This window comes from Silurus meridionalis, chromosome 17 (assembly GCF_014805685.1).
Source record: "Silurus meridionalis isolate SWU-2019-XX chromosome 17, ASM1480568v1, whole genome shotgun sequence".
NCBI lineage: Eukaryota > Metazoa > Chordata > Actinopteri > Siluriformes > Siluridae > Silurus > Silurus meridionalis.
Genome location: NC_060900.1, coordinates 8,826,980 through 8,842,073, shown reverse-complemented (window position 1 = coordinate 8,842,073; position 15,094 = coordinate 8,826,980). Strand labels below are relative to the sequence as shown.

At 38.9% G+C, this 15,094-nt stretch overlaps 1 protein-coding gene across 4 annotated transcripts; it reads left to right on the top strand.

Moving 5' to 3' along the window:
• Positions 1–1,334: 1,334 nt before the first annotated feature.
• On the top strand, positions 1,335–14,685 carry wnt5a (wingless-type MMTV integration site family, member 5a). Of its 4 annotated transcripts, none has more exons than XM_046871899.1 (6): positions 1,335–1,920; positions 2,065–2,242; positions 5,434–5,573; positions 7,146–7,393; positions 9,907–10,199; positions 12,466–14,685. In XM_046871899.1, the coding sequence occupies exons 3-6, from the start codon at positions 5,449–5,451 to the stop codon at positions 12,922–12,924; spliced, it is 1,125 nt and encodes a 374-aa protein (XP_046727855.1). In that variant the 5' UTR covers positions 1,335–1,920; positions 2,065–2,242; positions 5,434–5,448; the 3' UTR covers positions 12,925–14,685. The 4 variants fall into 4 exon arrangements, with proteins under 4 accessions (XP_046727855.1, XP_046727854.1, XP_046727857.1 ...); XM_046871898.1 differs by having other exon boundaries at positions 2,062–2,242; XM_046871901.1 differs by lacking the exons at positions 1,335–1,920; positions 2,065–2,242 and adding an exon at positions 2,616–2,739.
• The last annotated feature ends 409 nt before the right edge of the window (positions 14,686–15,094 follow it).

Genomic DNA, 15,094 nt, shown 5'->3' with positions numbered 1-15,094 from the left:
TATTTTTTTCTTACTCACAAATTTCTGATATAACACTTTAAATCTGCAATCCAACACTGAAGTCTACTAAAACCTCCAGTTTACCCAAAACTCGTTTTACAGTTTTACTGTATTTTCATCAGGAAAACCAAACCACCACATGGAGATGGGATGAGGACAGAATCTGGGCCAAGTGAATTTACAACACAATCAAAAACATGACAGAAGACAGTGTGGTTATGTAGGAACGATTTACTCTCATTCTCTCTCTTTGTTCTCCTGGTTCTCATTAACTTTTTTTTTTACCTCAGCAAGTATAAAATCATGATATATTTGTAGATCGCTTTTGAATAAAGTTCAGAGAATATACATGCTGCGATCGGGTAACCTGAGGGTGTTTTCTGCGGAGTTCACGTCGCTCGAGGTTCTACGCGCCTCTAATGCGTCTGTGACGCAGCAGCTATGGAATGAAATGCCATTAAGAAATACATCCGATGTGAAGTGAACCATTTTCTGGGCAGTTTCAAATTGGACACACACACACTCACACACTCACATTCTATTTCTTTCTTTCTCTCTCCCTCTCTCTCTCTCTCTTTTGCGCGCGCGCTTATTGGTTCGGTCTGGTCTCTCCAGTGTTCCTGGGCGGTAATCTGACACCCCCCCACCCCACACACATACACACACATACACACACACACCGCAATGAAAACCTCAGACTCGACTTTGGCACGGATGCTGCAATAGCCCCGGGTACTTTATGAGTTTATTTTAGGTCATAGAGACGCCCGTGTTTGTTCCACGCTGTTCCGCCCACTTTTACAGTTGTACCCGGTGGTTCTGAAGTTGTTGCACCTTTTACACACTTAACCACTCTTCCTGTATATAAAAAAACCCAGAAGCAATCATCGTCATGTGTGTGGGTGTGTGTGTGTGTGTGTGGTTCCAGCGGTTCTACACTGCAGCATCTTTGGCTCTGGGTATCTGAGAAATGTGTCACTCTCATTGTTTCATTCATTCAGATGGTAGCGATCCCTCACGCGCCCGACCGAAGAAATCCGATTCATTCCCTTCTCCATTCAGACAGTTGCGCACGTGTCTCGTGTCTCCATGACGCACCGGATTACGCGTGTTTCACTACAACTGTTTTAGGTACAACCCGATCAATGCCTAATCCACGTGAATAGAAAGAAGTCTTCCTCTGCCCGATTTTTTTTGGGGGGGCGGGTTTTATTCTAATTCGGCGTTCCTTTACGCGAGCCGACGAAGTTTGAAAGAGACGTGTGCGCATGCGCATAAACTTAAAGTGGGGTTTTTTGGTGCGCGCATCAGTAGCGGGATTTAGAGAAAGAGAGTGGAAGAGAGGGACGGGTAGTTAGAGAGAGAGAGAGAGAGAGAGAGAGAGAGAGAGAAAGCAGGTGACAGCTAAAGAAGTGCGCCAGTTTCTGCTCCCATCATTTCACCGCTCTTAGTTGGTCAGAGCGTCGCCTCCGGTCGGGAAATAACACTAAGAATAATTTACTCCTCTCCTTTTCTCCATTTGTTTTCACACTTTTTTGGGGAAAAAAAATATAGATTTATATATCTATTTTTAAAAGACTCGTTGACATTATGGAGAGTTTGGCGCTGCGGGTGGAATGGAGAGTCCAGTAGACGCGCCGCGATTGGTCCCATCACCGTGTGGATATTGGAACAGGTAGAGCAGAGCTCAGCTCAGAAAAAAAAGAAAAGAAAAAACACCCAGAACCGCCTCGTTTCTTTCTTTCTTTCTTTTTTTTTTTTTGGATTAACCTGTGGGTCGAAAACGCGATTTCCTTTCCCCGTGTTCAGCAGCGTCTCAGACTCTCAGGATCTCGTGTAAAAATCGTACATGGGAACTTGTGAGGACCAGAAGACGCGTTCGCCCGCGGCATCCCTGCTTGCTTGTGAATTTATGTCTCGGTAAGTGTTTCCGCAAAGTGCGTGGCCACGCCACTGTGAAAGAAAATAAAAAGAGAGAGAGAGAGAGAGAGAGAGAGAGAGAGAGAAAGAGAGAGAACTCACCATCCCTCATTCCCAAACACTTTGTTGCCCATCTACCAGCAGCACTTAGAGGTCGGACCTGTGAGCTCCTGCTGCTTTACCGCGCTGTGGATTGAGACCGTTTTCGGACTTCTAGACAACTTCGGAAGTCGGATAAAAAAATATAAACGGGATTTGCTTTGGAATTTTCATTCCAAATCCATCCATTGCGAGAGGATCCTCCAGCACGAACCACTTTATTGTAAGTACAATTTTTTTACTTTTTTTGTTGTCAATGCGCTTATTTCATGCTCCCTATATAATAAACAAAAATGTATATTATTAAAAAGAATAATTTGTGAACATATAGGTAATACGTTTTTTTAGCGTGCAAAATTGTGTCCAGTTAAACTTTTTCAATTAAATCCAACATTCTTTGTTACCTTTTTATAAGACTAAAGTGAAAGAGGCGTTCGCAGGGCTATTTTGTTGGAGCTGGCGCCCTCTAGTGACTACCGCTTTATATGAGCTTTTGTCACCCACTTTGTGGGTCAGCAATGTTTAATTGAAACAATTGCGCATTAAGAGCGGAAACTATTTCTATTATGCGCCCTTTGTTGCGCAGGACTGATGCGCATTAGGGCACCGCAACGCAAAGAATTCAATGGGCATTTTTATGACGTTTTTTCTCCTTCGAGGAAATAAAATGTTCAATCTTTTTTTTTTTTTGACCTGTTTCCTTTTTAACATTTGGAGAAGGTGAAAGATAATTAGCTTTCTCTTCATTTTAACGTTTTGTTTTTTTTTCTTTATTTCTGCGTGTTTATTCTAATATTGAATCTAGCTACTCATTAATGATAGAGAAACTGAAACGAGTTTGTGTAAATTGCGTATTTATAGCATTTGGTCTTAAAACAATTTTTATTTTTTTGTTAGGAAAAAAATGTGGATCAAAGTGTTGGCTAATTTAAGAGGAAAATTTAAATGGCTAATATCAGGAATTTGTACATGCACCCATGGAACAGGATGTTTTCAGGATAACGGATACATTGCAATCAATTCAGATCGCTGAATTATTTATTTATGAAAGAGTTTTTTTTTATGCAACAATATTCAACGATTGAAGCAATTTTTTATTAATACTTTTTTGTACTGAGAAGTGTGCAGGTGTCAGAAGTCAGGGCGCACAATGACAATTTCAGTGCTACTATTGCGTGTTTGTGCTGCTATTAAACCTTTAGCTGTTTCCCATTGAAATCTAATTAAAATATTTGTACTCTTACTTAAATACATGTTAGATTTGATCATGGTGATGTATTGTTAACGTTGGGCTTTTCTTTTATACAAATAAGCAGATTTTGACCCAAAGCCAAGTTTAAGCGAAAAGCGTTTTTCTGCTTTTTTTTATTTTTTTTTTTACTATATACCTACACTCGGTGGCCATTTCTCCCTCTCTCGCTTTTCAATGAAAACACACTCCTAACTATCCCATCAACGGGGTTAAAACTGCTAAAATAAAACCACATGTTCGACGCAGAGACTGTGAACTTGGCGCACAGTTTAATGACTATTAACGGGGCCTCCTTTCGTACTAAACTCTGCAAAATGTAAACCATGACAAATGAGTCTCAATATAAATGATTTCAAAATCAGAACTGGACTGTAACCGGCTTCTGGAAAACATTCAACATTGTTTTGGGGTTTTTTTTTTTGTTTTTTTCTTGGGGGGTTGCAGAAATTGCGCAAACATTTTTTACTTTAATTTGTTCCCTACATTTTAAACAATTTCTGTGAATTGCAGGCGCGCGTTAAGCTGAAATACACCGAAATGCTTCAGCGCAAAGGAATGCAGTCTATCAAGATTGGGTAAAGAAAAAAATATATATATCTGTATAAAAAGAAAAACAATCCCCGGCACTCGTTTCAAAATTTTCCAGGGATTTTTTTTCTTCGTTTAACTGCGTGGTTAAAGGCTTTATTCCTTTTAATTGTAGTAATTCCATGCGACGCTAGGCAGTTAAACCATATCCCTGAATCTGACTTGCCAAAAAAAAAAAATTATATCATGCTTTAATACCAACAATCGGGTAAATGTATATCTATATATTTTTATATATATCTAAAAAATGTAATATATATTTAAATTAATTGGAATATTGAATTCAAGGTCGCAATTAAACATTTCACTATGTCGAATCTGGTCGCCTGAAACGAAACGTAGGCCTGAATCAAATATCGCACGAGATTTGTTTGTTTTTTTCTTCTTTTTTTTTTTTTTTTAATACGTGCCACTGCTTACACGTGCATTTTAAACGTGCCAATGTACGATAAAAGGCCATGTTCCAGTTCCATTCCAAGCTGCACAATGTGGTGTTTGTTAATGACCACTATAATAGGCTTTGCAGTGCAGAAATATAGAATGCTTCAATAATCAAGTACTGCCATACACGATTATCTAAATGGTAAATATGTATTGTTCAGTCTGACTAATTTCGCAGGGTTTATGTAACATTGTAACATCATCCACTAAAGTCGTTTATTAACCCCATACCAGATCAAGCATAATCATACATGCATGCAGCCCAGTAACTGATGTGCTGTTTTAAAACAAAACCTTTTACAGAGAGAGAGAGACACCTTGAGTCCTTCTTCCACATAAGCTGCAGAGCTCAACCTCTTTTCAATGACTTTGAAAGGAAATAATTAGTTACTTATTTTAAGCCGCTCCCCTCAGAGCAGGCAGCGGCACAGGCCTGCCCTGTCTGACCCTGGTTGATGCAGAGTGCTATAAGTTAAAATACGTCCATCAATTCAATCTTATATACTTTATACTTTACAGTAGGCTGACAACAAACTTCATATTACGATCATCTAAGTGATGTTTTCGGATCCGGGTTATTATATTAAACCGGAAAAAAATGTGTGCTCTCGATCAGCATCGGGTTCAGTATAGAAATAAAACATCTAGGTCACAAAAAAAAAACAGTAAATCACACAAGGCTTATATTTGTACAAAATATCAGATACCGTCCACATTCTTTGTTCTCTGGGTGGGTTGGCCAGTGGGTTTGTTGTTAATTTAGAAACACTAACGGTGAAAACGGAGAGAGGACTGTTTAAATTTACTCTCTGGTTCATCTGGGATAGCAGCTTGAACGCTATAGAGAGGAGTTGACAAAGTTTTTCCAGCTCTGTCTATCTGTTAGTTCTACATGATTTGCGAGAGTCAGGTATTGTGAAATCCTTCAGCTGCTGAATCTTATGCACTGCTGAAAGCGCACGTATACACATACGTACGTTAGAAGATGCTTTTAAATGGTTAGATACTAACATGTTCATGGCTACCAGCTAAAGCGTAGAGAGCTCCTTTGTGTAACACATTTTTCTCTGACAAAGTGCTGTTTTGTTATCCACCAGCTAACCAACTTTTCATTTATTTACTATTTTTTCCAGAGCTGCTATTTTAGGATGCTCGTCATGAACAGGCCATCTTCCTCGGGCTGGGTCAAAGCCATGGGCACGCGACATGGAGTGGTTGCAATCACATTTCTTGCCTTCTTCATGCAAGTGGTGGTGGAGGCTACCTCATGGTGGTATGTATCTAGAATATACACACTGCGTAAGACAAACACAGCTGTGTGCGAGTGTGTGTGAGAGCGAGAAAGAGAATTGTGGACTGTTAGGTTGGCCAGACGAAGCACGGATAATGGATCAGCAGAAAAGAGAGAACGATTTGGCCTCTAGCTCTTCTTCTCCCCTCTTTCACATCATATCTCCTTCATCGTCTTCATCTTCTTCATCTCTTGTACATTGTGGATGAAGTCGGTCTGGTTCCATCTTTTGTGTCCCACCGCATTCTAAAATAAAGGGGGGGGGGGTACTTGCTGACTTTAGCACATACGCCTTTGCTCAGTTCTGACATTTCCCTCTCTTTATTTTCTTTTTCCCTGTATTGCCAAACCAAAATGATGAATATTATATAAAACATAGAATGCTGTGGTTTTGCAATGAATTTCCAAATATGCATAAGCACGGACTGTGTAGGTTTGTGTTTATGTGAGTGTGTGTTTCTATGGGCTTGTCCATCCGATTTCCATTAATAGAAAAAAAAAAAGGCAAAATCGGTCTGTGCCGGACCAGATATCAGATATACTGAATATAAAGGAAAAAAACATGTTCTGCTGATTACCGGATTTATTTTGCTCAAAATGCATCAGCACAGTTTTCAATATTGTCCATGTGAGACTTCTTAACTAATGGAAAAGCAAATAGTGGTGTAGAACCGTCCAGAATTGAATATTCAGGGAAATCCCTCTTGGTTTTGACTGTTTTAATCTTAGCAACTCCAGCCTTCATAAGTTCCACAATGACGCCTGAATCCGATACAGTTTCATTGTGAAGTTGAATGGAGCGAATCTGCTTGGATGCATGCTCCATACACAAAGGAAGAAGGCAATAAATTCTGTCTCGTAACATCTTTAATTGTTTGATTTGCTGGAAGAAAATGAAGGGCTCGTATTTGAAACAGGCTGCCCTTTCCAAGATGGAAGGTCTGATTTCATTGCGATTTTCTGCCTGTTTACTTTTACCGCATATGATGCTTGCCACTGTGTCTTTGCAACCAAACTCAGCTGATTGAGTTGGACATTACTTAGTAGTGCACAAAACAGGGACTTTTTTTTGTTCCCAGTAATGTTATCCCAGTACTTCTCCTGATGTATCCACATGGACAACGTGTATAGTATGGCTGTTATCTGAACTGCAGTCCCAATCCTAGGGTTTATCTTTAAATTTCAGTGTTCGCTCAAGCTTTTTGCCAACTACACACAAGGCCACTTTCTCTTCTCCTAATCCTAAACTCCTATTCCTATCTGAACGAGACCTATATGAAATGCCTTACCCTCGATAAGAGCCTCCTATAATGTAGATAATGTTGATCTTTTTCTCTCCTCTTAAATCTAATCTTATATTTTCTGTCTTCTATTTAATAAGTGAATAAGAGAGTCCCTGCTCTATTCTGCGAGTACCCACACGTGCTAATGATTTACTTTGTACAAGACGTGAATTGTTGGGGTCACTCCGCTTCCCCCTCGTATAATTTCCACAGTGTATCAGATTTCCTGGTGGACTAATTGAATGTGCTTGTGTTTGTGTCCGTGTTGCAGGTCTCTGGCTATGAACCCACTGCTGGTTCCCGAGGCTTACATCATAGGCGCTCAGCCGCTTTGCAGTCAGTTGGCAGGCTTGTCCAAAGGCCAGAAGAAGCTGTGCCAGCTGTACCAGGACCACATGCAGTATATCGGCGAGGGCGCCAAGACAGGGATCCGGGAGTGCCAGTACCAGTTCCGCCATCGACGCTGGAACTGCAGCACAGTGGATAATTCCTCAGTATTTGGCCGTGTCATGCAGATTGGTAAGTCTATCAAAAAGTTTTGGGGGTGGGGGTGTAACCAAAACATGAACGGAACTTTGTTAAAAGCTTCTCGTAATTCTAGTTATTTATGCCATAAGATCAGCAGATTGAGGCCTCTGTTTGTGACATGCATAACACTAAAAAGACACTACAAAATGTGTAGGTCATCAATCTCAATGTAAAACCACATCTTTGGCTGGTACCAATCTTTATTAGGTGCAAGCTCCTTTCGAAACTTCCCGGTTCCAGGCTAGAGGTTTGAGTCGAATGTACAGTGTGTGTACCTCCGTTCAAAGTGTGATTAATGACTGAAAAAAAAACAAAGCCCGGAAAATAGAGCTGATCAAATCTGTAGCCAGTCAAGCGAACTGCATTTAATGTATTGCTGTGATTTGCAGATGAGGGTCGAGCTGGTACTTGGCTCCTTTTTTTCCCCCAGAAGAAGCTGTTCTAACAGTATCTTTATTTATATATATATATATATATATATATATATATATATATATATATATATATATATATATATATATATATATATATACACACACACACACACACACACACACACACACACACACACACACACACACCTTTTTTTCATCTTCTCCATTGATTGGCTTTGTTTTGGCAGTACGGCGATTTTTCCTTGTTTAGTCAAGGGGGCAACGGGTACTTAATGCAAGGAGCGTGCACGTGGTAGTCCATTTTTAACAGCAGTGGTCAAGAAGAATGTTTTTACAATGAATCAGAATAAAGGCTGCCTCTAAACGGCTAGCAAACCGACATTGAAAACGGTGAGTAATTGCGTTTAGCCTACATTTATACCGGACTGCGTTCTAAACTGACCCCGCCCTTCTATGAGGGTTTGATAGTATAGGGATTGCAAAGATGCTAGAAGTTTATCTTTCTTTCCTGATGGGAACGCATAAATGATAAAATCATATTCAGTTTGGCTTAGTTAGTTCAACCCTGTTCAACTCCAGAAAAGACATTTATCAGGCTAGCTAACGAAAGGATTAGGTTCAAATATTCACTATAAAATGTTGTGCCTTTGTTGCAAAGCGGTCTGGCTGAGGACTGAGGGTGTGATTTATAGATGCGTTATATTTTGATAAAGTTACTGCATGTTATTGTCAGTCAAAATGCATTTGAGAGCTGTGGTTTGTTAATCTTAGATAAACCTCCCCAGATACATACTAATCTTGAAGGACATAAACAGCTAGAACTTCTAGGTTGAGAAATGCAGAACTATTACAAAACTCGCATGTTATTATTTTCAGCAAGTGTCACTGTTTAGGTTCATTTAAGTTCATCACCAGATTTAGTTGATTCATTGCATAAATTGCTTTTCTTTTTCAAATTCTCAGTAGTCTTTGTAGCTGTCCAACTTCTCCTTATAAGTTCATCCTACTGTTTGCTTTAGGGTCAACCTTGACATGGGCAGTTAAACTCATACATCGTAACACAACTTTATTGGAATGCAAATTACGGAAATCCAACACAACCCTGGCAGAACCAAGACACTCTGATCACCTCATCCATCTCTGCTTGTCCTGCAGATTATGGAGAGGAGGACAATTAGGGTCACTAGGGGGATGGAACCTTAGTTTGCTGAGAAAAAGGGAGGTATCTCAAGGACAATCTGTCTATCACCAGCTCAGCTATCTTTTCTAAACCTTTCTAAAACATATGAAAAAAGTAGTAACCTTTCCGCTGCAGGCCAAACCTTCCCAAAGAACCTTTCCATCTGGATCACATTTAAATGTTCATTCCGTACCGTCTCACTTTTTTTTTTATATATCTTACAAGCGTTTATTTCATCGCCTGCATTGTTTTAGATGGAATGGTGTCTTTACTTCAGTGACAGAAAACTCCCTAAAGCCCCAGTATTTCATTACATTCTAAATCCCATGTCTGTGAAAAAAGAACCTTACTGCTTTTAATAGGCTATTATGAGGTCTTCTGAAGTAATGGAGACTCGCTGATGGGAATAGTCCACTTCACATACAGTATACCTTTTAATGCTGGAAAGTCTGTGGTCTTTTTGGATATCCCTCAGGCGTAATATGAAAATTGCCTCTGAATGGTTGCGGGTCAGGTTATTTGAGGGCCGTTTTGCAAACCGTGGGCCCTTTTAGATGGCTGGAGCCATTGAATTCCTGGAAGGTTTGTCCACCAGCAGGGGGCATTGTCATATTTCGGAATCAGCTTTGTATGGGATGGAATATGATTTTATATATATATATATATATATATATATATATATATATATATATATATATATATATATATATATATATATATAATATAATATAATGCAATGCGCGCACACACAAACACATAACACACTTTAAGTTATTTCTATAACTTAGTCTATTTCTATAACGGCTTGAGAAATTGGTTCTTGAGTCCAAACTTGAGATGTTATCTTGAGGAGAATAAGTTTGCAAAACTTGATGACACACTTATGTTTCTCCTCTGATCCTAAAATTGCTTGTTTGTTTTTTGCACAGGAAGCCGCGAGGCAGCATTTACATATGCAATCAGCGCTGCAGGCGTAATGAATGCAGTGAGCCGAGCATGCAGGGAGGGTGAGTTGTCGAGTTGTGGCTGCAGCAGGGCGGCCAGGCCCAAAGATCTTCCACGAGACTGGCTCTGGGGAGGTTGTGGAGACAACCTGAACTACGGCTATCGCTTCAGCAGGGAGTTTGTCGATGCTCGTGAACGAGAAAAGGCATACGAGAAAACTACTACGGAGAACGCACGACTCTTGATGAATCTCCATAACAACGAAGCTGGGCGGATGGTGAGCTTTTGCTTTCATGCATTGCTTTCTATACTTACTGAGATTGCTGGTGAAGTATGTTTGTAATGCACTGGTGCATGCATACATGTAAAATGAGTGTTGTATTCAATGTCTTTGTAAAAAGTCATCAGAGAATGATCTTTTTTCAATGGATATTAGAATGGTGGTAAGACTTTCTCAGGACCTTTTTACAGCAATTAGTTGATTTGAGTTCAAATCTGAGCAAAAGTGATTTTGCTCTTAAATGCAAACAATTAAATGATCGAAAATGGGAATAGATTTTGCCTGAGGTTTACATATAGCTGAAGATATACTCATAAAACTTCTATTCCCTGGCTAGAAATATGCAGAAAAACAAACCTTTGCCAAAAACACAGAATCTGCACTTTGTAAATGATTAAATAAGTAACTAGTTTTAACTCGAAACATTTCATGTAGCACATCCAGGATTAAATTTCTCATCAGTCCAGATATCCAGAATTCATGGCATGTTTTCAGCACTACAGCTCTGTATTTTGGCTCAGCTTCCTACTGGAAGTCTAATTACATTCTGACTACTAGAGTTCTCTCGAGCTGAGCTCTCCTCACTAAGACTCTCTCAGACTGGATGTTCTGGTTTGCACCCAAGTTTGATTTCAGAGTTTTTACCTGCCTATGCAAATCTGTATGGACAGAACAAAAAATGACCATGGTTTTATACAAATGATGGTCCAAGTGATGCATATTGGATCTTTAGCATTTCATATCATTCTTAATAATCTTTTATTCTTACAGACTGAATAGAAATCAGAAATGTATTTATGCACTCACTTTTGTTGCTCTGTCCATTTCAAAATGTTACAGTGGATGTACAGTGCATGACTTCCTGGATATGAATAAACAGACCACAAATTTATTATTCAATCTGCTAAACATATTATATAACTGGAATAGCAACAGTTTTCTACAGCATTTTGGTCAGTACCAACCTGCAGGTAGAATAAATGGACAATTTAACATTCCAACTGTTTCTAATCTTGAAAACCGAGGTTCCATGTCAGCGGTGTGTGTTATATGGTTGAAATCCAGCTGAGCGTGAAACTATGAGAATAATAAGAATGCATGCTAAGCTCTCATCTGGGTAACAGCTTGCTTCAGCCTGCTGCGTGTCAAGAACCCCCCTTTGATCTGCACGTTTCTGTAGCTCTGACTTCATTTTTTTTTGGTCACTGATCCTGACCTCACTTTCCTTTATTCATGAGAACGCTTTACCTGAGGCAGGTACATGTCTTAATCACATGTGTTCTAAAGGAAAATTTGTTAGCTCACGCTCAGTGCTCACTGACTGAATTAGGCTAAGCTGTAGTGGCGATTGTCAGACTGTGTTCCAACTTGATGACGAGAACAAACATTGACACAATGTATAAACAATCAGAACAATGCACAGAAACTAATGTACTTTTTTTTTGTTTGTTTTAGTTTGAGTTTTTAAGGCTGGTTATAAAAAGACCAATAATTTTCTTCTAGACCTGAAACTAAACCCTGGTTTTAGTGGATTAAGTTTAGCAGGCAGGTGTGGATTATTAAAAGGAGTTTATGATAATGACCAGCAATGAGTATGGTACATAGAGTGGAAAAGTAAAGTGAACCTTTGGCACGTAACTTGGATAATCACATGATACATTTTAGGAGACATAAAGGCAGACAAGCAGCTTGTTATGCCAGAGTTGAACTAATTGTTATTTCCTTACACCCCTGAGGGTCAAGGTATATAATATTTAAATGTAAAAAAGGTTTAGCATACAATATTATACACAGGGACAAACTATACACACACACACACACATAGAGACAGACAGAAAAGGAAACCTCTTACATTGATTGTTTTTAAATAACACAATGAAAGATTACTTTTTTATTTAAAGGTGATTGAGGTGAATTGTAGTAATTTAGTTTGATCTATTTTTAATTTGCATTTAACTTTTATAAAAAGTTTGCCGGCCTTTGTTAACTTTTAAGCTGACTATATTTTCTATTTAAAACTGATTCCTTTTAAAGTTACCTTTTAAATATATATATATATATATATATATATATATATATATATATATATATATATATATATATATATATATATAAAAATTTGTATGTGACTTGCCTTTAAATATCACTGTGGCTGTTATCTAAAGGATTGGATTAGGATTTGTTATCTAGGATTTGATTGTCTGAATGTAAAAAAAAATGTGTTTAAATATAAACACTAAATTTTTGCCACTTTCTCCCTCAGATGGCATCTGACCTGGCCCACGTATCATGTAAGTGCCACGGGGTTTCGGGTTCATGCAGCCTGAAGACCTGCTGGCTCCAGCTGGCCGATTTCCGTAAAGTGGGTGATGCGCTTAAAGAGAAGTATGATAGTGCAGCGGCCATGAAGGTTAACACACGTGGCAAGCTGGTGCAGGTGCACTCTAAGTTCAACCCGCCCACCACCCACGATCTGGTGTATGTGGAGTCCAGCCCGGACTACTGTGTGCAGAACCACAGCACAGGCTCGCTGGGCACGCAAGGGCGTCTCTGCAACAAGACCTCCGAGGGCATGGACGGTTGCGCGCTCATGTGCTGCGGTCGTGGCTACGACCAGTTCAAGGCCACACTGGTCGAACGCTGCCACTGCAAATTTCACTGGTGCTGCTACGTCAAGTGCAAGCGCTGCACAAGGGTCGTCGATCAGTTTGTGTGCAAGTAGCCTGCTCTTAATTGCATCTTATTTTATTTTAATTTTTTTGCTGAAAGAGAGCACGAGTTGTCTGCAAGTAGGATCCCTTTTTCCACAAGAAGATGGAAGAACCTTTGGGAAAGTTGGGCAATGGAAAGAAAAAGAACTATATAAATTATATTTATAGAATCAAAACAATTATACTGTTTCAGAAAAGACTGACCTCTTTGTGTGTGTTTTATATTTTACATTCTTAAAGCAATAGGTACAAGAAGTTTAAAGAAAGAGTATTTATTTTCTGTGATCTTTTTTTTTTTTTCTTTTTTCCTTTCTCTTTTGTTCCCCCAATGTTTTTTTCAAAAATGGAATTTTTCGCATGTGAGTGCAATCCGACGACCCGGACAAAAGCAAAACCTTCCCGTTTATCCACAAAAGGGTAAATCGGTTCATTTTGGTCCTTTAAGAGGTTCAAGTGCCGCACTGGCATTTTACTCAACCACACCGAGTGACTTGAGTAATGCGGTGCCATAGTGTTTCGTTTCAGTCTCAACCACTGTCTGCCTGGGTTTGTATATCACTAAGAGTGGCTATATCATGGTTATTGTGTGCTGCAAGGATAAGCTGATTGATGTGTCTTTAAACCCAAGCACACTTAAGCGTCACAAGCTACACTCTGTTCTAGATCAGGAAGTCTTTGTGTTAATCCTGGTGTAAAGAATGCTTCGTGTTTCAGCTCCAGTTCGTTACTATAAATGTAGCGTGGGACTATTACACGTGTTCTTTTTTTTTTTACACACACGTTTCTGCACTGAGTGACCATGCAACCAAAGCTCTCTGACCCAAGCAGCCTGAATAAAATGTCACTCACGGCTTTTAAGTTTTACGCACCTGTTTTCTAGTGGCACGTCTGGTGAAGGTGCTGCTGCTTGAGCTACGTTACACAAAATCAGGCCATAGTTTTGGGATGAAAAGCACTTTTGGAAGCTGGGTGGCTACATGGTTGAGTACGAAAATGTACAGGCTATCTTTAGAGTGTGAACAATGCACAATGGTGGTGCTGATTTATGATAAGGGATTGACACTGGGAAATGGCTAAATACACTTAATTTTAAAATGTTAAATACATTTCGGTTCTTTACACATGTTTATTCTTGAAAGGCACATCATCGTTGGCACCTACATCCATCCGACAAACTTGCCTTTTTTTGTTCGTTCGATCAAAGTCGAAAATATTCATCCTTTTGGGATTTCTTGTCATAAACTTTCATTTAACTACTATACAGTTACCACTAGTTATTCATTCTTTCATTTTATCATTACTACTATAATTCATTATAAAATCCAACCAGTATATTTATTAGCTGACAAACATTGAGGCTTTTAAAAAGGTATTTTTTTGTGAATGACTTTTTTTTATACATGTATTTTTTTTTTTAATCAAACTGTTAATGTTCTTTAATAAATTTTAAATATTAACAAAGTCCAGCATCTGAAACCAAACCCTTGAATCATTGAATCAGCTTTTTTTTTTTTTTTTTTTAAAACAGTCATCTATTATTTTACTCATGCAACTAAATACACCACGTTAAACGTGTGTGTATGTGAGATAAAGTGATAGTTCTTCTATATTTGTACAAACATTATTAAGGTAAGATATTCTGTATTTTTATATGTCATATGATCATCCTGAGTGTTGATGCTTCTGCATATGACACGTTCTGAAATAACGATTCTTTGAGTTGAGAAACCAAATGAAGCTTTTGAACAAATAAAAAGAAAATGTAGAAACCACTCTGAAGTGTAGGATTGAGAAGTTTTTTTTAGGAACCATGAAAAACGATACCATTTTTCTATGCTTGATTAAAAGTCACGCCACCGTTATAATGCCTGACCCTCTGTTTAGTCTGCGATGGTTTTCCGCTTCTCTGAAAAGGAAGCCTGGTTTTAAAAATCTCACAAGCTTTTCCCTAAAGAACTATACAATACTATGATTCAAAACTTTTTCCCAAATGCAACCTTCAGTCCCCATTTTAGAAAGAAGGTGCCCTTGCTTTTCTCCCACTAATCTTCCTCAGTTCATCCACTTTGGCATGGTAGCCGAGCTTGTCATGCAGCCTTCTCAAAGCCACCGCCACTTTCATTCCTCATGCGATAAAGAGTGTAGCGGTCCAAGCCGAGGATCGGAGTGCTCAGATTAAGA